The 25,015-nt window shown below is 40.0% G+C and overlaps 2 protein-coding genes across 2 annotated transcripts; both read right to left on the bottom strand.

Annotated features, from left to right (window-relative positions):
* Positions 1 to 9,953: 9,953 nt before the first annotated feature.
* Positions 9,954 to 17,779, bottom strand: LOC139709821 (protein AATF-like). The gene is made up of 9 exons (XM_071621783.1): positions 17,533 to 17,779; positions 16,974 to 17,094; positions 16,037 to 16,328; positions 15,057 to 15,236; positions 14,275 to 14,352; positions 13,868 to 13,929; positions 12,586 to 12,666; positions 11,899 to 11,970; positions 9,954 to 10,020 (listed from the first exon to the last, which is right to left on the bottom strand). The coding sequence occupies exons 1-9, from the start codon at positions 17,651 to 17,653 to the stop codon at positions 9,954 to 9,956; spliced, it is 1,074 nt and encodes a 357-aa protein (XP_071477884.1). The 5' UTR covers positions 17,654 to 17,779.
* A 1,394-nt stretch (positions 17,780 to 19,173) lies between these two features.
* LOC139709820 (uncharacterized) lies at positions 19,174 to 24,720 on the bottom strand. Its single transcript, XM_071621782.1, has 4 exons — positions 24,581 to 24,720; positions 20,713 to 20,886; positions 19,844 to 20,008; positions 19,174 to 19,415 (listed from the first exon to the last, which is right to left on the bottom strand). Exons 1-4 carry the CDS (start codon positions 24,669 to 24,671, stop codon positions 19,174 to 19,176), a joined length of 672 nt encoding a protein of 223 aa, XP_071477883.1. The 5' UTR covers positions 24,672 to 24,720.
* Between the last annotated feature and the right edge of the window lie 295 nt (positions 24,721 to 25,015).

The following is a 25,015-nucleotide window of genomic DNA, read 5'->3' as shown; positions in this document are numbered from 1 at the left end:
ACACGAAGTGGGCTTTATGAATATAACGTGATGCCATTTGGCCTGTCAAACGCCCCAAGTACATTTGAACGCTGCATGGAATTAGTATTCAAAGGGCTCCAATGGAAAACTGTACTAATTTACTTGGACGATGTCATAATTTTTAGCCGAACATTCGAGGAGCACATCTCGAGACTGGACGAAGTTTTCTTTCGTTTGAGTAAGGCCGGACTCAAACTGAAACCCAGTAAATGTGACTTACTTCAGCACGAGGTGCTTTATCTTGGACATGTCATTACAGCGGACGGTGTGAAAGCCAACCCAGAAAAGCTCGCAGCGGTAAATGAATGGGCAACCCCAACCAACGTGAAGGATGTAAGATCATTCATGGGGCTATGTTCATATTACAGACGATTCATTAAGGGGTTTTCCCGAATCGCACGTCCCCTTAACCGTCTCCTAGAATCGGGCGTGAAATTTGAATGGACCGACGAGTGCGAACATGCCTTTAATGAGCTTAAATGTGCCCTCATTAGCGACAATATCATGGCCTATCCCCTCGACACTGGGCTTTTCATTCTCGACACTGACGCGTCCAACTACGGTATTGGGGCAACACTGTCCCAAATGCAGTGGAATGAAACAACAAAATGCTTTGAAGAACGACCTATTTCATTTGCTAGCAAATCGCTCACAAAAACGCAGCGGCGTTATTGCGTCACCCGGCGAGAATTGCTCGCCGTTGTAACATTCGTCAACCAGTTTCGTCACTACCTGCTCGGTCGTGAATTTGTGATAAGAAGTGACCACAGCGCATTACGATGGATTATGTCGTTTCGTGAGCCAACACAACAAATGGCAAGGTGGCTGGAAATATTATCACAATTCAATTTCAAGTTGGAGCATAGGGCGGGAAGACGCCATTCAAATGCCGACGCACTGTCACGCGTGCCATGCAGCCCGGAGCAGTGCGACTACTATGACGGGGATGCCATCCTGAGCTCGCTGCCATGTAAGGGATGCTTGCGCTGCACGAAACAACACGCCGCATGGTCGAAGTTCATCGAATTGGAAGATGTAGCACCACTGCCAGCAAGGAGAATTCTGAGTTCGAATAGCCCAGATGAGTCGTCGGAATGCCCCAGTACACATCACGATGACAACGTGGCCACATCATCGGTATCACGCAATGACTGTGACGAAAAGTCTAATGCCCGGACTGATACACGCAAGCAATATATGCCAGACATTGGACTCGTGATTTGGTATGTGCTTATTCCCTTTCAAATACTATTTGCTACCATTGTTGGAGTATTTAATGGTGTTTGTAAAACAATAGGCCAGTCATTAAGGAGTATTGGATACACTACACAAGTCAGGCAGGTTACTACACGACGGCAATCCCGGAGAAGAGAAGATAATGTGAATGATAGTCATAGTGGTAGATCTGGCAAATCTGGTGAAAATACAGAACAGCATATTTTGAATACACTAGGCTCAACCTCGAATAATATTTCTTCTCTGCAGAGACAAGATAGGGACCTATGTACCATTGTTGCATGGTTATCAGAGTCGAGCACTAGGCCAGATAGGGAAAGAGTACATGATAAAAGCCCGACAGTACGGCATTACTGGCTGCTATGGGAACAGCTTGTCCTAATTGATGGCGTTTTGTATAAGAAGTGGGAAGAGAATTCTTCATGCTCCCACCTGACATTAGTCGTGCCAAAAGTACTGATAAAAACCATCCTGGAGGCAAACCATGATGCTGTACTGTCTGGTCACCTGGGCTTTAAGAAATCTCTGAGCCGCATACGCCAAAATTACTACTGGTATCAAATGAAAGACACGGTCAGGAATTATGTAAGGGCTTGCAGTGTTTGCGGGGCTCGCAAGAGACCACACAGATCCCCTCGTGCCCCCCTCAAAAATTACCAACAAGGTGCCCCACTTGATAGGATAGCTTTGGATATTCTTGGTCCCTTTCCTGAGTCTGACCAAGGCAACAAATACATACTGGTAATTGGGGATACATTTACAAAGTGGCTGGAAGCTTACGCAATCCCTGACCAATGTTCCAATACAGTTGCAAACAAATTGGTTCATGAATTTGTATCCCGATATGGAGCGCCATTTGAAATCCATACGGACCAGGGTAGATCATTTGAATCGTCATTATTTCAAGAGGTGTGTAAGACTCTTGAGGTCCACAAAACAAGAACTTCAAGTTACCATCCCCAGTCAAATGGCTTCATTGAAAGATTCAATCAAACATTAGTAAACATGATTTCTGCATATGTCAGTAAGCACCAACGTGACTGGGATGTCAATTTGAATTTGTTGACCGCTGCATATCGCAGCACTGTGCACGATACCACTGGGTTCTCGCCCAACTACCTTATGCTAGGTAGGGAAGTGAAAACTCCACTCGAAGTTAAATTAGGTCTGCGAGCTAACCCTACCTATCATAGCAGTGGTGAATATGCTGTAGAAATGCAAAAACAGCTTGATGAGGCATATCAGCTTGCCAGGGATCACATTGGAAAGACAGCAGAAAGACAAAAGAGGGACCATGATGTTCGAATGTCCCACAATACATTTCAAGTAGGGGATTTGGTGTATTGTCTTGATACAACAAGAAAGAAGGGTATCAGCCCAAAATTAAACCCTGAGAAGTGGCAAGGACCGTTTGTAGTGGTACGAAAATTGAATGATCTATTGTTTGAAATTCAGCAAAATAGATCAAGATCGAAGGTTATCCATCATGACAGGATTAAACCTTGTTTAAGTACAGATTTGCCTGATTGGGTTTCAAAATTACAAGACAAAGTTCTGTCAGGCAGACACACATCGTCCCGGTCGCGTGCGGTTCAAACTGATCTATAATTGCACTAGGTGTGCAGAGACTTGTAAATAAGGTTGTGGATGAAGGTACATCCAAAAGAAAAAAAAATAAGAATGTGTGTCCTTTTGAGTTATCGCTGTATATATGAATGACATGCCAAATGTTCGTACTATTATGAACCAGTATTAATGCGCATGCTTTCACATGAGTTCTTGGAGTATAGAGAAAGTATTTGACACAATGTTCATCTCATTGAGGGGGCTGTCTTTAATCGACAGTCAAGCATTTATTATTTTTTTAGATGTTTTTTGTATGCGTGCCAAAAAAAAAATAATAATAATAACAATAATAAAGATGACAGTGGTCATCTCCATTGGTAGGGGACTTTTCACATTTTGAAATTTGATTCAAATCTCTAAGTTTAATATCACCGGCATAGTGTTATGTTTTGATATACTGTAGAAACTAAGAGGAAAATGTGCGCAGAAGTATTAGAAAAAAAAAAAAAGAGAGAAACATGATGATACGGAATAAATATTGACACGAGGAAGATAGGCCTAAATGAAATTGAAAACCCTGGCCAGGTTGTCAATTCGAGAAATTCGGAAAAGTGTCAAGAATTGTGAAATTGTAGTGATGATGAAATTATGATGCACATTGTTGTCCTAATATGAATGGCGTTATTGAGGAATTGCCCTGCGGCTGCATAAAGTCGCCATAGCTGAAATTTTCAGGCAGCAATGCTTCAAATTATAACGGCGTACATATGGGAGTGAAGCTATACAGTATATCAAAGACATAACATGAGCAGGGCATGAAACTTGGATACTGCGAGTGTATAATACGTTGGGAATTAAGAGTTATTTGATTGAAGTGTTGCAAAATTTTAAACATGCATAATGAAAAAAAAAAGTATCCCATCTTTCAGCAAATATTATGGAAAAGGATGTAATTGCCCTGCGCCTTATAGAAACAGACGCCTAGCTGGATGTAATTCCAGGCCGCATTTATATTCCTAGGACATCAAAATTTGCTGGATGATGGCTTGACAAAAGAGAGAGAATGGCATTGAAACTCAAATATTTTTTTTTCTTTCGGTTTGATTCACGGTTAATTCTGTCACCGGTAAACAAGTTATCGAAAATAGTACATATTTGATTGTAGCTCTTTTGATTGTGCATAGGAGCAAATATCTAGGAATTCAAATGCAAGCACTAATTTGTAAATGTTCTTTTTATCTCTTTCTATCGAGCAATCTATCTATCCATCTATCTGTCTCTATATCTATTCATCTACCTTTCTCTCCACATCTATGCCTACATCTGTTCTGCTGCTTTATCTTTCAGACCTCTATATCTCCTCTGTGATCATTCTCCTCAGTTCTCTTTCTTGGCGTCTCACGTGGCGATCTTTTCCTTCTTCTGTTACTTTACTTACACTTATCATTTTTAATGCATTGATATCGATATTATTTTGTACAACATGTGTATATATTCTAAAGCTTGACATGATTGTGTTCATTTTGTTTAATAGGCACTGTTTCCTTCATTTGGCATTACTTAAAGATTTTGAGATTCATGATTGTTGACTCGCTTGGGTCATTTCTTCCCCTGCCACTATGAGCTTACCTGGGAATTGTGGGCGTGACCAATATTTTGGAGTACTGAACTCCACTTTCTGATTGGCTAGGTCTCCAACCATTCAGGGCGAAAAGAAAATGAATGCCTTGCAATTTTGTTATGCTGTTGGACTATGGGTCTATAGTCTGGCTCTGGGGGAAGGGGACATAAATTTTCGCCCCCACCATGGAACTGCAGCTCCATGTGTATATGTCTGATCCTATTCTTCCTAACTCTGGCCCTTCTATTCATCTCTTCAAGCTCACTTGTATCCCACTCATTCTTTTACTGGGAACAGTGTCTGGGATAACTCTGACATAGTTTTATTCCAGGATGATTTTTGGGACATGCCTATCTTAAAAGTTACTCAATGCAAACTCATGAGTTCTCTTTGAGGGTGCGGTGGTGCTGTAAAGAATGCACTATGAGATTTGTCCTGACAGTTGCATTTCGCACTTCATCTCAAAAAAAAAAAAAAAAATATATATATATATACCAATGGTTTTTCTTCCTTGGCTGTACATTTTTTTTTTTCTCTCCTGTCTTTCTTACTATAATCTCTCTAAAGTTGTCAGCCTTTGATCAATGCGCGTCTACATTGGTCACTACTTCATGATAATGTTATGCTTTGTTTTTTATTTTTTTACTGTGACGTGTTATGCGGTATAGTTATGTTCAGTTACACTGTATGCTTGATAGATATTTCAGTAGTTGTGTTGATTTGCTTTCATTTCTAAGAACGTTTGAGTCAGTACCTGCTTACTCATGATTCTGAGTTAATTTGTTTTTGAACATGCTTTGTGTTGACCATAATGATATCTTTTCTGTATGATTTCTTATGACATTTTTCTGTTGGGTGTGTGGGTTTGAAAAGGATACTAGTATTTTGACTGAAAGTATCGAGTGTATCCATGCATGCGAGCTCCGACGAAGTTATAAGTAATGTTAACTGTTTGCAACTACACTCACATGGTCACGTGAATCTACCCACAACATGTGTCATGGAATTTGTTATGTTTTGATGTTCGATTAAATTTTGATCCCTCTGGGACACATGTTTAGATACTTAGGCTTACATTTCGCTTAGAGGATTTTAGTGCGTAGTTTCATAGTCTAGCTGCTGATTTGCCCAGGACCATTCCAGTTTCCTCTCAGCTATTTCTCGCTGTCTCTCACTTCCCTCGATCCCCTCTTTTTCTTTTTTCCCCCTCTCTCCCCCTCCCTCTAATCGCTTGTCCCTCCTTTTCTCACTCATCAACTCTCTTTGTCTTTTCGGTCTAGTGGTCCGTCTACCAGCTTCATGTAGCTGTACAAACGAGCATTTTGAATGAATGCTATAACTCATGTTTTGTTCACTCCATTTACACTAGCTCTTAACTGCCTTCACATCCAGGTGTGCATACTTCTTGTAATGTGATTAGCGAGTTGTCGGTTGAGTAATTGTTCTCTATTATTTTTTTTTCTTTTTAACTTTGTTTTATGGTTTATATGTATTTGATTGATGTACAGTTTCCAACTCACGATCTCTCTTCCAATATTGCGGTCCTCTTTTTATTCTGTATTGCGGACAATACCTTTTTTTAAGGGGGGAATAGTGTTATGCCCAGAGTTAGGCAAAAATGTATCATCATTCAACATGCACATTTCCCCGGGTCTAGCGATGGATTGAGCGGACCAGACAGGGGAGGCCAAGTGGATTATTCACTGTCTGGCCAGCCCATTGCTGGATCTTGGGAATGGGCATGTTGATAGACTTATTGCTTTATGGTCAGTATGCATGAATGTTGCTGACCAGCCCAAAATTAGTGAGAAATGGGGAGTCGGCGAATATTGCGGGCAAGAGAGGAGGATATTGGAGGCGAGTGACTGAGAGGGGAGAGTCCGAGTTTTACTGTCTTGAAGTGAACACCTGAATAAATGTCGTTTCCGCATCTGAAGCAATGAAATGTCTAAGTGACTATGATTCCTGTCTCAATATCCGAAGGATACAACAATATTTTAATCCATTCTTTGTAATCAGGCATATCATTCATTACTTTGTATCTAGTCATGTTATAACCAAATATTGACATGTAACTTCTTTTTTTCATTAGAGTTAATCTGCATTTCATGTGTGATTTAGAAGTATGCAAATATGAAATATGAATTTATGAAATATATGATCTATTTTTCTTTGCAAATGTGTTATGAATTTAGAATCTTATGTCTGACAATGTAGTTGATAGTGCATGTGTATTTGCAGATAAAGTACATGTAGTTCAAGGAACACATGACCTCAGGCTGTGAATACTGTTGTTGCAACTGGTGATCTTTAAATGAAAATGGAGTGGAGGTTGTAACATGTGCTACATAATTGTGTAAACTGGTGGTTTTTGTTTCTTTTTTTTTCAATGCCAAAAAATATGAATGCTTATTCAAAGCAATTAGTGTTATGTATTATATCATATCCATTGATTTTAGTATACAGTCAACTTCATCTAGGTAGAAATCAAGGAGACAGTTAAAAATCCTTCAGTTAATGTGAATTTTAACTAACCCTGTACTCAATTTAAAATGAAACAAGTTAATATCCATGTTGGGTAGAAATTTTCTTTGACTTACCCAATTTTTTGTCTTGGCAGATTTTTTGGCTTGTCAAAGGTTGACTTTACCTGTAGATGAGGTTGACTGTACATTCTTATTTTGCCAATTTTTCCTTCCTGAACCCCACTCTATGGACAAAGTACTTGTAAAGCCCCAAGGTCGAAAGTGTTTTAAAATCCCAAGACACTTTCACACTGTGTATTGCTACCATCAGTTTAACCGGTGAACCCATTCACTCCCATGCTTTCATCCCATTGTGTGTGTATTTGTGAGCAGCAGCCTTCGGGGGTTGCTATGATAATAGCGCCTACAAGCGGTAATCACGAAGTTGCTCCTATGGGTAAGTCAGCTGATGTGATGAGGGTCTCTACTGTCAGAGCCCAGAAATGTGTGGCAAAAAAAAAAATCAAAGGGTACGTTCGAGCGCTCTCCTAAAAAGAACCGTACCGTACCGTACCGTACCTGTGCCAGAGGAGCGCTTGAACGCTCCTAAAGTGAACCGTACCGTACTGCACCGAGCCAAAAGTGGATCACTTCCCGATGTGCTCCAATAGCGCACCAAAAGCGTACCAAAAGTTCGCATGTGAGAATGCGCGTATCATGCATATACGTCATAATGCAAGAGTTCATTTTCTTTGTTCGGGACAGCTGTAAGTAGTTCAAGTACGTCAGGTGAATGACCCTCTTACTATAACATATGTGACCCCCTCTAAAAATAACTCATGAGATAGGCTTTCTCAACAGAGCTCTCGTATGCTTCAAATGTGGCACAGTTGGGTACAGTACGCTTTGGTTCGCTTTAGAGAGCTTGAACACACCCAAAGCAATTACATTGTACCTGCAAGAGTTGGAAAACTATGGCCAGTTTTACTTATCATGTGGTGTGTATCTTATTGTAAAAATGTATGCATTGTTCTCGTTCTATCTTATCAAGTGTGCATTCTGACCTTCACCTTCTTTGAAAGATCGCATGAAAAATCAATGATGAATTACTTTTCAGTGAAATGTGGGCATCTCATTGCTTCATTTGATGAGTTGGTGTATCGCTTATGCCTCCATCCAGCAAGATCACATGATGCAGAAATGTATACAGTATACATACATCGAAGTGAAGGTAGAGAATCCACACGGGAAACTTGGGTATAAAGAGAGACCTCCGATATAACAAACTACCTGATACAGTGCACACCTGTTATAACGCACACGGTTATAATGAAATTCTGGTTACAGCAAAGAAAGAATTCAGGCCGCAACATTATCTGCTCTATGTTTTTTAATTGTTTATTTGTTCGCTTATATTATAACGAAATTTAGATATAATGAAAGAAAACTGCTGGTCCCAAGGACTTCGTTTAACAGAAGTCCACTGTACAACAAACTTTTCTGTTTTGACTACAAAAGCTTTTTTTGGTTGTGAATGCATAAAACTACAAAACATACCAAAATATCTGTTAGGTGTACAGTATATTGAAAATAACCCCCTGGACATCTGTGTAGCAAGCTTCCACTGTATTGGTAATAATTATCTTGACTGACCAATCAGAATAGAATATGAGGGGAATGTAATTGATTGCTACCAATGGTGGGTGGTTGCAGCTGTTTTAAACACGAAAAATCTTGGAAATCTTAACTGTACAATGTAGTCGTGCCATCTGAGTGTGAACGTAATTGACTGTGATGATATGTTAATGGATGTCATGAAATGATGAATAAACTCAAAAGTTTTATCAGAAAACGTTTCCTGCCAACCTCTTTGTGTTGCTTCTGTCCCTCATGTAGTGTACAATGTATGCACGTCCAGTATGCTTAGTGTACGCCTAAGTCGTATTCTCTAAACATTTCATACGTATACTGCAGCTTGCACTAAGAGCCACAAGGTGTGGAGTGCTTGATATTAGTTATCCCTAGTGATCCCTAGTTATCTAGGGACGGGATTTATTTGCAGTGGATGTGTACGAGGGCGCGTTTTCATTTGTTTTAAATACTCTTTGTTTTAAATAAGCGGGCATATGCCTAGTGTGAAATGTATCCCTGGTTGCCTTGAGTAAAACACTACAATATCCCGATTGAGGCCGTACGCAAGAACACACACGCACACAGACACACACCATACACATTCACGACAAAAAGGTTAACCACTTTTATGAAATGCCCTCTATGTTTTCAAGAGAACCAGGATCATCTACTGAGGATTAATGAATGCTGAAGGGACAACAATCTGGATACAAGGCATTATTTTTCACTTTTGTCCGTATATTTGCTCCTTTAATGATACAATTTTATGCAAAGGCAGACACCACTGGTAATGTCATGAAAAAGGCTCAGCAAAAGGCATCACTGTCCTGTGGAAGTTGATTCTGATGGCCTCAACATGGTCTTGTCCCACAACTGCAGAACTTCACAACTTCAGAACTCTAACAGGCAATTTACAAATTTAGTTTTGGGGCTGGTAATATTCACATATATTTGAATTTGCTATTACGTCTGAACCAAGTGTTCTGCTATCGTTCAGGTAAAGATTCACACATGTGCTTGTTTCCAGTGTGTGGCTGCTTCCATTGGGGTGTAGCCTTTGGCATTTAATTTCCCCTGGGGGGTGTGGTCTGCAGGTCTCTGGAGTGTGGATGCTTTCAGGGGTGTGGCCTGTGTCATATGGTTGCCTCTGGAGGTGTGGTCTAATGGTCTCCAGCATATCATTTCCTTTGTGGGAGTGGTCTCTGGCATGGTACAGGGATGCATGCATTTCGAGGTGTGGTCCAGGGTCTGTGGCTGCCTCATTTAAAGGGCGTGGTTTCTCTTCCATGACTGACACTGTGGGTGTGGTTTCTCTTCCATGATTTGACACTGTGGGTGTGGTTTCTCTTCCATGATCTAACACTGTGGGTGTGGTTTCCCTTCTATGATTGACATTGTGGGTGTGGTTTCTGTCATCTGGTTACCTCTGGGCTGGATTCAAATGCATTCTGACCAAACAGTGATTTGAACAGCTCACTCCTGCACAGAAAGACAACAATTTTCACATGCACCTTTATCTTTCTTTTCTTTTTATTTCAACAAGAAGCTAATGTAAATGGTGAAGTCCAATAATTGCATGTTACAAGGAGATGTTGACAATTCTTAACTGTGTGACCGAAAAAAGAAAAATGACATAAATTTGCAGTGCAGCACGATTAACTTCTACGAGAAATATTTGGATACTATTTTGTGAGAAATATTTACTATGAGTATTCTAGTGCCTTTGCTACAGTAACAAGGAAAAGTAGAAATCACGCGGTGCGTAATATATGTCCCCGCCGGAAGTAGCATTTAGTGACAAAATGTACAATATAGGTAAAAAGATCAAGGTCAAAGGTCAAAGAAGTCAAAGGTCAAAATTCTATGTAGAAGTTTTGAAGCCCTCACCTAGTGCCATCACATAAAGCAAACGGAATCGAAATCGGGTTAGAAATGGCGAAGGAGTAGCATTTTGTAGCCAATGTACAATCAATAGGTAAAAAAATCAAGGTCAAAGGTCAAAGAAGTCAAAGGTCAAAATTCTATGTAGAAGTTTTGAAGCCCTTACCTAGTGCCATCACATAAAGCAAACGGAATCGAAATCGGGTTAGTAATGGCGAAGGAGTAGCATTTTGTAGCCAATGTACAATATAGGTAAAAAAATCAAGGTCAAAGGTCAAAGAAGTCAAAGGTCAAAATTCTATGTAGAAGTTTTGAAGCCCTCACCTAGTGCCATCACATAAAGGAAACGGAATCGAAATCGGGTTAGAAATGGCGAAGGAGTAGCATTTGGTAGCAAAATGTACAATACAGGTCAAAAATCAAGGTCAAAGGTCAAAGAAGTCAAAGGTCAAAATTCTGTGTAGAAGTTTTGAAGCCCTCACCTAGTGCCATCACTTAAAGCAAACGGAATTGAAATCGGGTTACAAATGGCGAAGGAGTAGCATTTTGTAGCAAAATGTACAATATAGGTCAAAAATCAAGGTCAAAGGTCAAAGAAGTCAAAGGTCAAAATTCTGTGTAGAAGTTTTGAAGCCCTCACCTAGTGCCATCACATAAAGCAAACGGAATCGAAATCGGGTTAGAAATGGCGAAGGAGTAGCATTTTGTAGGCAATGTACAATATAGGTCAAAAATCAAGGTCAAAGGTCAAAGAAGTCAAAGGTCAAAATTCTGTGTAGAAGTTTTGAAGCCCTCACCTAGTGCCATGATATAAAGCAAACGGAATCAAAATCGGGTTAGAAATGGCGAAGGAGTAGCATTTTGAAGCAAAATGTACAATATAAGTCAAAGGTCAAGGTCAAAGGTCACAACTGAAATTCTGTATAGAAGTTTCAAAGCTCCCATGTAGTGCTATCATATAAAGCAAACAGAATAAAAATCGGGTTAGAAATGGCGAAGGAGTAGCATTTTGAACATTTTGATCACACACGGACGCACGGACGGACAGACGGACACACGGACACACACACGTACGGAGCCCGTTTCATAGTCCCCTGCTCGAACTCGTTCGGCGGGGACAACTAAACAACAGGCAATAATTAATGAAAATGTCAAATTTGATGTTCGGTTCTCAAGTGCTCACTGACATGTACGATATTTAGCAATCATACCGGCATTGATGTATTGCCAAATATGCACGCACATGCTGGAAACGTATGGCTTACACACAGAAACCAAATAGATCTCGAAGCCCCATCAAGGTCATAGAATGTGAATTCAATTTATTTTCTTATGAACTTGAAGAATCCTTACACGACCAAAGATTAAATTATTTTGGCCTTACTGTAGATGTTCTGTTCTCTCTCAAGTTTAACTTTTGGGGTAAAAAGCACAATAAGCACAATGCCTCTTGGATGGAAGAAGTCCCGGTCTTACCTTGCCTCAGTGGACATGATGGAATCCTCTCGGGGTGCCATAAAACTGACCAACTTCTGATGGACATCATACCTATGTGGGGATAGGGACATGGAGACTTGGTTAAGTCTAGAAGTACATCCACACTTTGCACAAGCTTTCATTCTTCATAACAAAATTACAACATTAGAACAGCTATTGCAATAGAAATGATTCAAGCAGTTACATGATTACTACAATTACTAGGGACTACTCCTGATTTCTTTCTCTTTTTTTAAAAATAAGATAAAAAATCTGAACAGTGAAAGTATGTAATGGTTACTGTTGCAATGACAGAATAACAAAAATAATTTTGAAACAGTTTTGAGTTGCACTCTAACTACTAGCTTTTATCATTATGTCATCATAATTATTTTTTCTTCTTCTCATTATTATCATTATGTTTACTATTATGATGATGATTATAAATCATTGTTATTACTATCATTATTAATATTATTTTAATTATCATTATCCTTACTAGACTCATTATCATGATCATTATCATCAACATTATTATTTTCATTATCATCCTACTGCTACTACAACTACTACCTCATATTACTATTGCAATCATTGCTACGAATAATGTTTTCATGACATTACATGCAGTCTCCAATGGACAAAGAAATCAAGTGCTTTGCACACAGGATGTGCAATGTTTAATACCTAATCTTTCGTCCTTTGCTTGCCTTCGTGTCCACCTGCCTCTTCACTTTGCTTCTCAGCTTTTGTACCTGTAACCATTGTCTACATGTGTAAACACAGGTAAATAAATGAAACAGTTTAACAAATACTGTAGATACACTAAATGTCGCGAAGTACAGTGTATAAATTTGAGACCTAAAACTGAGACAAATGGTTACACTGGACATAACCATTATCTACATGTGTAACACATATACTGGACATGACCATTGTCTACACATGTAACACATGAAAATAAGTGAAACAGATTAACAAATAGATACATAACGCTGCTGGGGCGACAAGACCTGGCCATCTACAAAATGTCAAATGCTTAGGAGAGCAAAAACACATGGCAGCCAAAGCACGATATCAAATGGGATCACCTTTCCTTTGACATGCCATGGTGGCTTCTTTTTTGGGGTAAGACAGCTAGAATTTGGACAGGACATCACTTAAATGATTATCTGACCATTAATCAAAAAAAGTCATTTCCCCAAAATTTCAGATACGAGGTCTTGTCGCCCATGCAACGATTAAACATGATACATCAAATGTTCAATGTAAGTACAGTGTACAAATATGAGGCCTCACACTGAGAGACAAAGGGTTACACTGGACACAGTATACTGAGCATCCTTTACATATTTAGAGTAGGAAAAAGCAGGCACCACATCAACACATATCTGTACGCTTGACATGAAACACAGAACAGTAAAGGGAGTGTAGTGGAGGAAAATGAGACTAAGAGCAGAGAGAGATAGAGAGAGAGAGAAAAAAATACTGCACTGCTTACACATAACACAGAACACTCACAGAAAGAAAAGTGTAAAAAAAAGAAGAAGAGAGGTTGAAACAAATGGCCACGACTTATCAAAAGACATGGGGCAGCATATTTCTCAAAAGTTGTAAAAAAGTCACTGTAGCAACAGCCCTGTACCATGCCACCTTGGTACAGTGTACTCATACCAACACAATGGTATTCATATATTTGCTACTGATAAAGCCACAACTGTGAAAGACTGTAATACAAGAAATTATTGAGTGTAACACTTATCTGGGAATAACTGTCATGCAGAGTTGGAAGACTATACACTACATTGTTTAATTCTCTGTCCCAATATCATGGAAGCGACTGTACTGGTACTAGACCACTCAGCTGTCCCATTGAAGTGGAGTATACTGGATTAAGCCCCCTCTCCTGCACCCCCCCCCCCCAAAAAAAAAAAAAAAAAAAAAAAAATCATACAAGTCCTATTCCTACCTTGTGAGTTGGATTGGGTCTGTGGTGGAGCTGGTTCTCTTCTCAATCAGTTCTCTCAGTAGCTGTAAAGTGAAAGAATCAAACAAAACAAAGAAAAATATCAAGGAACACTGATTACCAGTTTATCATCTTATGCACAGCAGTTGTGGCCATACGAGCAAGACTTGCATTACAAATCCACTCCACACACTCCAGCTCATGAGGGGAATGGCAAAGAAAGTACAGTAAGGGTTAAATAGGATACAACATACATACACATGTACTTCACTCCTGCATGACAGGCAAGGAAACACTGCTGTTATAAAGAATTTATGCACCTCAACGTCTTCAACATTATCCACTCGCAACAGTCACAGTATGCAAAACAACAAAGTTTTGGTGTTTTATCAATTTGCCTGTCACTTTACCTGATGGTAGAAGTCGTCGTCGTCAAATATCTCCTCGTCGTAGTGTTTGAGGTGCTGGTTGGCTGAGGTGGGTAAATCCTGTAAGGAGACATCGTGATCACAAATAAAGTAACATATTGCAGAGATAAAGACAATAATGTAATTTCACTACGAAGCGTAAGGATGAAATATGTATCAATGTTACATTTTTGTATAGTAGGTTCTTATATCTGCTTTATAATGTTACATATTTCAACTTACACCATAATATTGTCTGCTGAGAATGATAAGGGTGTTATGGTGCGACTAATGCCATAGGTTATGGGAAAAAACAACACAACATCCTTCAAATAAATGGTATGCTAAACCTGGTAGCCACAATCAAAGGGAAGGTGATAAATGTGATGAAATTTGGGACATCAACGAATGAGTCTCGATCACCCATTTTGCAGTTGCTGTAATTTGCAAACCTGAGTTGGACATGAAGCACCAATGCATGCTCTGATGCTTGAGAACTTCAAGCTACTTCTGTGCCCAAGTGATCCCAAATCTACGAATGGACCGACAACAAGGGACTTCACCCCAAATCTCATCAGTGCATCTACACCTCAAGTAGCATACCTGGGTCGCATGTCAGGAAAATCCATCACAGCATTGTTGTTGTTTTTTCTTTTTCATCGATGATGATGAAATCTCAAGTTCAAAGACAAATAAACTGAAAACATGATGAAAAGAGGCAGAAACATTCCCTAATACCTTGCAAAACATGACTCTGTAATTAATTTGGTTCAAAGAAAACTCACCCGATTTGTTTCCTGCTCTCCCTCTTCCTTCTCCTTCTCATCCTTCTCTTCTTCCCTCCGCTGCTGGCCCAGCACTGTGTACTCTGATCGCCTCAGCTGAGTGCGCTGTATCAGCCGACTCTCGTCCTGCAGAATTTGCTGGATCTGCACCAGGGCTGACCTCTCAAACCCGCTAAAAGACTGGAGAAAGAGTCTATGCGTTGCGATTCCTTACTCTTCACAAATGTTTGCAGACATTATGGTTGGCAACATTGAGTGTTCAAATATGTGAGAATCACACATAATCCTGAAATCCTCTAATCTCAGTAATCCAGTCAGGTAAAATTGTGTGGGACTGTATCTTAACTTGTGGGAATGTTTTCCTCACTTAAAAATGAATGAATAAATAAATAAATAAAATCCTGAAGTGCCTACTGCAGACTCTTATGTCAACCTGTTTGACAATCTGCAACTGTCTGAGGGATATCAAAAATGATAATGTTAAGACATTTATTGACAAGCACTTGTTATGGGCCTGTGTTCCTCCTTTTAGATTAATTTTTCAGCTCTAAACTTGATGTACCATATTCAACCATAGACATTTTGTCACCCATCAAAACCACATCTGAACCATGTCATAGGGTAATGTGCCAAATAAATGCTCAGCCAAACACGAAGGTGCCAATCCTTCAGGGTCTGGTTCATTTCAGACCATACATGCCAGACATGTAACAGACCTTAACACTACAGTGATGTTACAGAAGTTAACACTGGCGAAAGACTTATCAACAAACACTAGAATAAACAGGTGGGACTGAGGAGATAATTACATGAAGAATGGAATCTGTCGTATGTGCAATACTATCCGCTAAGATGAATGGGCTCAGACAATAATTATATTTGGACTGCATGGGAACATGAACTACCCTGGCAAAGGTGAGCTAGAACAAATATATCATGTTGAGGGTTAACGGCTGTCCATGGAAGCCAGAGTATCATACCTTCTTGCTCATCTTGCCGGTAGAGAGACGAGTCTTTTCGTACCACTTCTGAATAGTTGAGTTCCGGTAGGGGGTGAAGCTTTTGTGACGCTTCGCCAGCTGCTCCCCCACAGCTCCCCCAGCGTCAAGCTTCCTCTTCTTGGACGTCCCCTGGGTTGGGTCACTGACCTTTGACCCCTGGTCATGTCCATTGACGCTTTGACCTTTGGGTTGGTCACTGCTGTCCTCATCTTCCTCATCCGTGTCGCTCAGTATCTCCTCATCCTCGTCCTCATCATCACTTTTGTTGTTGCTATGGAGACGAGGACGGAAGAACACAGAGAGGTAATGAGGGGGTCAGGAAGGGGCAATTTGTTTTCCTATAGTTTTCTCTGTTGTATTCCTGTAAATCTGGCGTATGATACTGTATTAGAACACTGAATGCTGGTGTGTTTGTAAGGGGCCATTCCACGTCTGCTTCCACACTTTCACCATTTACCTTACCAGAGAAAGCGCACTGCCAACACTCAGGCATAATATTCAGAGAGGTTTTAAAGGTTTTCACATTTTTTTTTGCCAAGAAATGAGGGTTTTTTGTGTGTTTTGCTTTGTTTTGGTTTTTTTTTCCCCATGGAGCATCTTGCTATTAAATCAGGGACACCTGCATTTACTGATGCATATCTAATTTGCTTTATAGTGTGACAATAGCCTCACATTGCCATCATCACGAATACCCTGTTGGCATGACATACTGCTTTCATTTTGCAGGTGTGCAGATAAACAAGAACCATACTTCATGTGTTTATTTGTTTATTATTCTCTGATAAAAGTGGTTTATTATACTGATATTAAAAGCTAAATCTTCACAGTGGATTTGGTGATAAAGTTGTTATTTCATAAGTGATTATGTTTTCAGAACAACACAGTAAAGACAAATAAATGGGTAAATGTGACTCACGGTGTAGTCTCTTTGCCAGGCACTTCACCGGTCACTATGTGCTGCGTCTCTGGATTCTGCTCCAGGAGAATGTCCTGGAGACTGGTGAGGGAGGTGAGGAGTCTACACAGCTCCTTCTGACCTGGATAATATGAGTTCAAACAGGAAAGAAATATAACAACGGGGGAAAGACCAGAAACTAGAAGTTAGAGGTATGGGAGGATAGGGCTCATTACTCTTGTACTTTTACAAACAACTTGGCAAAGACGAGTCACTGTTGGTTTTAGAGGTGACAATTTGCCATTGTCACTCTTGGCCTTTTATTTTCCCATTGTTATAAAGCTGTGTGGAAAATATTTGGAATGTCCTTTGAGCATCTACTTCTAGTACATTTAAGTACTACTATTGGCTGATACCAAGACAGAGAATGAACTACACAACTAGAATCTCAGAAATATTTACCTGTTTTTTGTTTTACATCTCTATAAAAAAAAAAAACAATACAAGAAAAATGTGTCCATTTATTGTAACACAGAGGTGAAGCTTGGACACATGTACAATGTAGTAACCATGAACTCACTGCTCTTTATAAGTGCATTGACCTCTGCCCCACCCTCCTGCTGAAAGGCCTCCATGGTGTCATGCTGGGGAAGCTGGTTGGCCAGACCCAGCGCCTTCTGCAGCTTGATCCGTGCCTCCATGAAACTGTCCCATAGACCTGAGAAATGAAAACATGTACAGTAGGACCTCGATTATCCGGCCATCGATTATCCGGATTCTCTGTTTTCCGGATGTTGAATGGCTGACATTTCTTTGATATTTTCATGTATTCTAAGTGCCAAATCTCATTAAAAAACCCCAAACAGTAACATATGTTCAACTATATTATCATGCAAATACATGACGGGACATATATTCCAATTATCGCAGTAGAGGACTGTAACTTTTTAGTCAGTTCGTGACCTAGACGATGTCAAAGACTGGTGAAGCACTAAGTCTTGTCACTGCATGGCACTGAGTGCACAGCAGTGGTTACTGTACAAAGCAGTGGCAGTATTCGACGAGTCACAAAATTGATCTCATTGTCAGTCAACATCAATTAAAAAAACAACAATACATGAAGGGATATTTTACTAATATTTCGTTTTATAATGTATCAATTTCTGAAGCATGAAACATGACGATACCATGCAGATAATCATAATACTAGTAAATTGGTAAAAACATGTTTACACCCCAAGCATGATATGCAAGAAGTGCTGTATTTGAGCATACACTTGTATCTCCCTTATCTGGCCAAATCTATTATCCGGACGCCCACCGGTCCCGACGTGGCCGGATAATCGAGGCCTGTACTGTACTCAGGCACTAGTCTCAATCCAGGAAAAGTTCAACTTTAACACTCAAGCACCTTGCTAATCTCTCTCCTCATTCAAGGAAGGATACATTTCACACTTTTAGTGGTGATGAAATGGCAGTGCAGGAAGAATGCAGGCTAACATAAGTCAGGTAAAGGAACATGGAAATTTCTACACCTTATACCATGAAATGAATTAAATGGAACTGTGAAAGTTCCATACACTTTGTGCATGAGGTACAAATATGTATTATTGGATTTTGAATATTCATAGGTTTAAAAAAAATTATTATCACAGTGGTGTGATCTGCAATTTTAGATATCACCTCACAACTCTTCCATTGAGCTACACACAAATCTTCAAGAGAATGTCTTCCTATTATCAAAATGGAATTCATCATTTCTTATACATATATCTAATATACATGCACAGTATTTCTATATCCATTCATTCATGAATTTTGTGTATATCTATTTATATCTATATAGCAATCTATCTATCTATCTACAGTCAAATCTCTGTCAGAGGTCTCCTGCCATATATATAACCACTAAAAACAATTCTCTCTGATAGGAGAAGCCATTTTAAATTTAATGACCCTGTCTATAGCAGCCACCTGTCTATAACAGCCTTGTTTTTCATAGATCTCTGTTGAGTGACCGCTATTGATAGGTCTGACTCTATCTATCTACATATCTGCATCTGTTTAGTTGATACTAGAGGTGTATCTCAAAAGCTACATAATGGCTTCAACCCTAGATGAGTTCTAATAATCACGATATCTTCAATCATTATGCCAGAGGGAAAGGGATGAATTGAATGAGAAGAAAGAGAAAAGGATGAAGAGACTTTTTAAAATTATTTTATTTCTTACCCAGTTGGGACTTCACCGCCTTCCCTTTATCAACCTCATCAGTCAGACTTCCTTGGGAGAAACCGGCCACACCCGAATCCTCCGTCTCATCCTCATCATCTGATTCTTCCTCCTCCTCCACATCCTCATCCTCATCAGTATCATCATCATCATCTTCGTCATCGTCATCATCATTATCGCCGTCATCCTCATCATTCATCTCTCCATCATCATCTGAATCAACTAATGAATCTAGGAATACAAATACAGAAAAAAAAAGTAACGGTAACAAATGTTCATATTTTCCTTTGTGAGAAATATCTTTGAAACATTTACTGGTAGTTATTATATCAGAAAGGTCATGAACTAGTTTTGCTCCAAGGCAAGTACCTACAGTGTAGACATTTGCTCTTAAACAAAACCAGCCACAGCTGAGACCATATTGCCACTGGTAAGAAATAATTGCTCAAAGAAGTTTTGTTTGCATCCATTTGATTGAGCAAAGTACAAATTTTCACTCATTAGCTTTTGAGTTCTCAGGACGTTAAAAGGAAGTGACACATCATGAATCAAAATTGTATGATTAAAAAGTAAAAAAGTATGGTTTCTAATTCATTATGGTGAACTGTGAAATATCTGCTACAAATACAGTTTGGAGACCGAATTCATAGACATCTTACCATCTTCATCATCTTTTGCGAGTTTCTTGGCTATCTGCTGAAATTTCTGGCTCATCTCTTTCTGCTGCTCTGCAATATCGTCATCTTCACTTTCCTCTTCTTCCTCCTCCTCCTCCTTCTCATCATCATCACCATCATCTTCTCCAACATCATCTCCATGGCCCCCTGCATATGAGATTCAGAGATATATGCATAATTTGTGCGTGCCAGAATAAAGATGCTGCAAATGTTATTATAAACATATCAAGGTTCCTTGTTGAATGGGACTGATGACTTACTAGTCTCTTAAGTAGTAATGGCTCTGTAAAGAACTTGTGTGATACTCAGACAACAAAATGTAAAGTTGTAAAAACAAAATTACTTTAAAACTGAACAGTTACTTGTTCTCTTCCAAGATGGTTTACTTTAACATTACATTCTAAGTTTTAGAGACAGAATGTATTTATTGCAATGAAATAAGATGTCTGTCCATAGTGCACTAGAATAAGATACTTGTACAATGGACAAATGAATGACATAATGATGAAGATTTTTTGGTTCTTTCTTTCTTCCATCTCCAGTCAGAACTTTGCACTTTCGCATTGTAAAATAGGTACTTATTTGCTTCCAAAACTCTTCACAATCTGATTCACATAAAGAATAATTTTGCATGTCATTCTTGTTGAAATTACACTTTGCCACCTGTGCTACACAAATACCCAGGTAATTGATCTTAGCATCAGTTCTACACTTCCTTGTATAGCTTTGGTTTTTGTTTTTAATTAGACATTTTGATGAGATGAATTTTCAGTCTGATAAAACAGGTTTTTAAGACAATTATGACAAAACATAATGTCCTTTCATTTTGCCTGCATCCACACATCACATACATTCCTGATCCAGCCAGTTGCGGCGAGAAGTCTTCGACCCCTTGTATCGGGAGTCGTCCTCGAGACCAGCGAGGGCGTTTTTCTTCCGAAGAGCACTGGGCTGAGACAGAGCAGCGAGGGCGCTTTCCCCGTCTTCCTCTTCTGAGTTGTAATCTTCCACACGTGCCGATGTATCTGTGTCAAATCAGACGGGCAGAATATTTGAGGCCTCTTGTTCAGTAACGGGCAAAAAGCAGTGTGTGTACTGGGGATGGAGTTCTTCAGACTCCCCACCACTTCAATGACTACATTCAAACCTAACTTCGACCAAACCTTATAGCCTATCCCTCTCAGTTAGTTGGTGGGGTCGCTGCCTATGCCTATGCACAGTATGAAACTACAAGTCAGACATCTATTCTTGTACCCTCGGATCAAATGGCTAACTTCATTTTCAGATTGTGTGGGTAGTGTAAATGTACATCTTTGAAGAGAGTTCCAAGATGTAGAAATCTAGATGGCTAACTTTAGTTTAGTTTCAGAATGGGTAGGCAGGCACATAAGCAGCAGCATTTAAAGTACACTGCCGCGACGCTCGCAAAAAGTGAGTTGTTTCAAGCCATATGAATTATGAGATACCACTCAACAAGTTGACATTGATATCATCAATGACAATCGATAACAAATCTGGTTTGAATTCAAATTTATGTGAATTAAAGAAAAAAAAATTAACTTCAGAGCCATTTACATTCCTTGTGTTTTTTGATGCAATTTAGTCTTACCAGGAATGCGAAATCTAATCTTATCTAGAATCTAGGTGAATACAAAAGTACATTTTGTAAATCATTATTACAATAATAATTAGAAATAGACATTTTATTTTCAGTGATGTAACGTTAGCCATGGCCCATGCATTATTTGGGATGTAGACTGGTGAATGGTAGCACTGGGAATTTTCAGAAGGCAGGGGGAATAATATTACCCTTAACATACGTCGGTGACAAGTCGAGGAAATGTTCACTTTTTTCAAAAAATACAAATTTGTAAAAGTCTCTTTAGATTTTCCTTATATCGTTGTACGCATGTGACATCATACACTGTAGTAGTGTTCTTATCCAGCAGTGACTGCGCAGACACTTTAAGAATTCATAACTTGTCAATGGATTGTCCGATTTTCCCCAAATTTTCACTGATGTGTTCTAATAATATTGCTGCATTCACTCATTCCACATGTTTATGAAGGTGAACTTGTACTTTAACTGAAAAGACAGGAAAGTGTGCGCTAATCCTGTAGTCAACTGTACAAAACAAATGGACAGCACGCGGTCCTCAAGCTAAGCGTATTGTGCACATCACCTGAGACGCACTGTCTTTGAAGTTGTTGTTTATCAAGCATGTTTGATTGTCTTTTCAGTATGGCGATCACGAACTGCGTGTAAATTGTCTGAAATAGGGTCGAGTTTTCCCCGAGACTGAGTAAGTCTGGATCCTTCTGGAATAAAAGTCGGTATATACCGACTCTTAGTCTTATTTTTGATCTCGAAATACTCCACATAAAGCAAGTTATCCAATGTTTGACATCCTAAATTGCGGAAGCAAAATAGCGTGCATGATCCGAACGCTTGCGCTGCAATCATTGTTCGAACGCCTGCACTATTGTTTGGCACCGGGTGTCCGTGGTTCGACATTCGGGACGTACCACGCCGTGCGCTTGCCCTGCCTATGTGAATGTATTAGCGCGCGTGCCATGCGCAGGCGAAATTGTATACATAGTATATCGCACTACGAGAGCTCGGTACTCCATGTACTCCACGCTGTGCGAGAGATTCAACGCATACACAACATGTTGCGATCGAACCATGGTGATACCGCAAATTCTGGCACGGGTGGCATGCAAAATATAAATATCGCGTAAACGCTCAAGTTATCTCGAGGTATGGACTCAGAAACGGCTGCCATCGTGTAGTGTAGGTGTAAATTTACATGCTGTACAGATTCAATGCTGATAGACGGACTAGGTCTAGTAACTTCGAAACTTGGAATGAAATGAGTCTATATGTGCTGCTATGCAATTTTACTTACCCGTTACAATACCTGTTGAACTGCTTATGCGAGTTGACCCAGGATAGGCACCGCCAATGGCCCTAGCTGCCACTGCCGCGTATACACGTATGCACCGAAATTCAATGTGCGCTGTGCGTCACTGTATCCCCATAGGCATACGTGTTGTATGCGGGATGATCGTTGTGCTATCGCTGCAAATTTTTAGTGCATGTGTCAATGGAAAAGTGGAAGGATATTAGTTTTCACTTTGTGTGAACAGGCATTTTTCGGTACATATCGAAAATACAGGATTTTCACTTACCAGCGAAGGTGACAGTTGCCTTCGGAAAGCCGGAATTTCAGCGCAAATTGCGATGATTCGTGACGTGTCGTACCAAATTTGCAGCGAAAGTTCGTTAAGTTTTGTCTTTGTTTGTCTATTTACCTATATTAAATGCAAACTTCATTATTTTGTTTGACATTTTTCGAAAGCTTAGGTGATGTACGATTTCTTCAATGCACAACCTAAGCTGCGCTAGCCAGCACAACGGGTGTGTTGCAGCTGGAAGTAGGGCACTGCAAGACAATTTTCAGTCGATCTTGAGTCAAAGTTTGCGTGTGGTTGCATTTTCTCCGCGCGCGCGGGATCAAACCCATGCATGCGTCTATAGGAGTTGTATACATTGAAGTTTGCATACAAACGTACAAATGCCATGCAACAAACTTGCCTCCTTTTCATCATCATTAATTTAAATTTGTTGAATTCCACCCCAAAAAAAAAACCTAACTTAGTCTAACGTTAGTTATTCAGAAATTCCTTCCACCTCCGTGGGCAGCCGTTGACACATGCACGCGTATTGGTAACGAGCGATTTGACTTTGGCATACGCATCACATGACGCCAAACGCCGCGCCGCTAGGCCACCCTGCAAATAAACGAGTACAGCATAGTCTGCCAGCCGGTACTTCAGGCGATGCCTTGTGCGAAACGGGACTCCATGATGCCGTGGACGCGCACCCGTCACTAGCAGGCGCTGAGCGGTGACGTAGCAGACGACGTAGATTTCAGAGCGCACATTTAAAAATACGGACACGGACAAGGTTCGATCACAGCTAGCTAGCTATCGCGCGATATCGGCAGTGGTTTGTGGTCAAAAAATCAACACGTAATTTCTTGCATACTGTAATGAAATTTCGGGGTCAGTTTTACTGATTAAAATCATATTTTTGAAGTTCCAAGACACAAGGTATGATTTTGTGGTTTTTTACTTTGCAATGACAGTTCTTTTGAAGAACGTAGAACATTTTTTTATTTCTATTGAATGAGCCTACCCAGGAGGTAAATTTACAATGATTTCAGGGGTCCGGCGACGTGGCCCATTGGCACTGTTGTGCTTTTCGGAACACGTGTGTGTGTAGGTAGTAACATAGTTTGAATTTCGCACTTGATATGCGCCATTTTTCATTCATGAATTTCTATTTGTAAGAGTGGTCTATTCATGGAACTCTGTCGAATCAAGGGCCACTTGCACTTGCTTTACACAACAACTCCTCATCCCCAAGTTTGATCCCGGCAAATCGCGTCAGACAGGTAAGTTTCTTGGTAGACTCTTTCGATATAGTCTACCTATTGCAACCAAATATGGAATGATGCCAGGTGGGTTCTCAAACCCTTACCAAAACTATGTTTTCACTTCAAGTCGTGATTGCAACTCAACGAGGGAAAAGCAAAAGCATAAATTTACTGAGTCCATTGGCATGATGGATAACGCTCGAGTGCTGCGATCCCTACGTAGAAATGCATGACTGGGAACTACGTAATGACAAACTCCACACGTAAACAAACTTACCATCATCTAAGAAGTCATCAACAGCTTCGATCGGAGTAGGGTTACTCAAATCAGAAATTTGCTCTGACAACGAAAGCCCTTTCTTCTTCATATCTGACTGCTACAATCTTCAATATCTAGGGTAATCTCAGGTTTTTCTTGCGAAACTGGTCTAGTTTCACGCCTTCAGCATGCATGCAGTGACAACGGATGCTACCGAAAGAGGGCAGTAGACTTTTTACAGTGCTCGGCACGAAGTAGATCTATAATTATTCTCATGGTCGGACATCCGGGTATTTTGCGTGTCACGGGGTCATGGATAGCGTTGGAGTGAAAACAAACCACTCGCGTGAGCCTGGAGTGAACGCTGTACGTGTTTTCTGCCGGGGCGCCCCGCGAGCATAGCGCTAGCGCAAGCTGGTAGTGGTACTGTAGCTGTGCGGGCGGCAGGATTAG

Source organism: Diadema antillarum, unplaced genomic scaffold (assembly GCF_040938485.1).
Source record: "Diadema antillarum isolate AM-2024a unplaced genomic scaffold, OU_Dant_1.0 seq00001472_RagTag, whole genome shotgun sequence".
In the NCBI taxonomy this organism is placed as follows: Eukaryota; Metazoa; Echinodermata; class Echinoidea; order Diadematoida; family Diadematidae; genus Diadema; species Diadema antillarum.
The sequence above is the reverse complement of the archived record's forward strand: the minus strand, read 5'-3'. Positions and strand labels throughout refer to the sequence as shown.

What these genes read in the sequence shown, in the direction of transcription:
- LOC139709821 (XM_071621783.1), bottom strand. Translation starts at nt 17,653, where the DNA reads ATGGAGGCACGGATCAAGCTGCAGAAGGCGCTGGGTCTGGCCAACCAG. An exon ending in CCTGGCAAAGAGACTACACC is followed by an intron (nt 16,329 to 16,973) that starts GTGAGTCACATT and finishes TCGTCTCCATAG; the next exon opens with CAACAACAAAAGTGATGATG. An exon ending in AGCAAAGGACGAAAGATTAG is followed by an intron (nt 11,971 to 12,585) that starts GTATTAAACATT and finishes ATCCCCACATAG; the next exon opens with GTATGATGTCCATCAGAAGT.
- LOC139709820 (XM_071621782.1), bottom strand. Translation starts at nt 24,671, where the DNA reads ATGAAGAAGAAAGGGCTTTCGTTGTCAGAGCAAATTTCTGATTTGAGT. An exon ending in TGATGACTTCTTAGATGATG is followed by an intron (nt 20,887 to 24,580) that starts GTAAGTTTGTTT and finishes GATTTGACACAG; the next exon opens with ATACATCGGCACGTGTGGAA. An exon ending in CAACTGGCTGGATCAGGAAT is followed by an intron (nt 20,009 to 20,712) that starts GTATGTGATGTG and finishes TCTCATATGCAG; the next exon opens with GGGGCCATGGAGATGATGTT.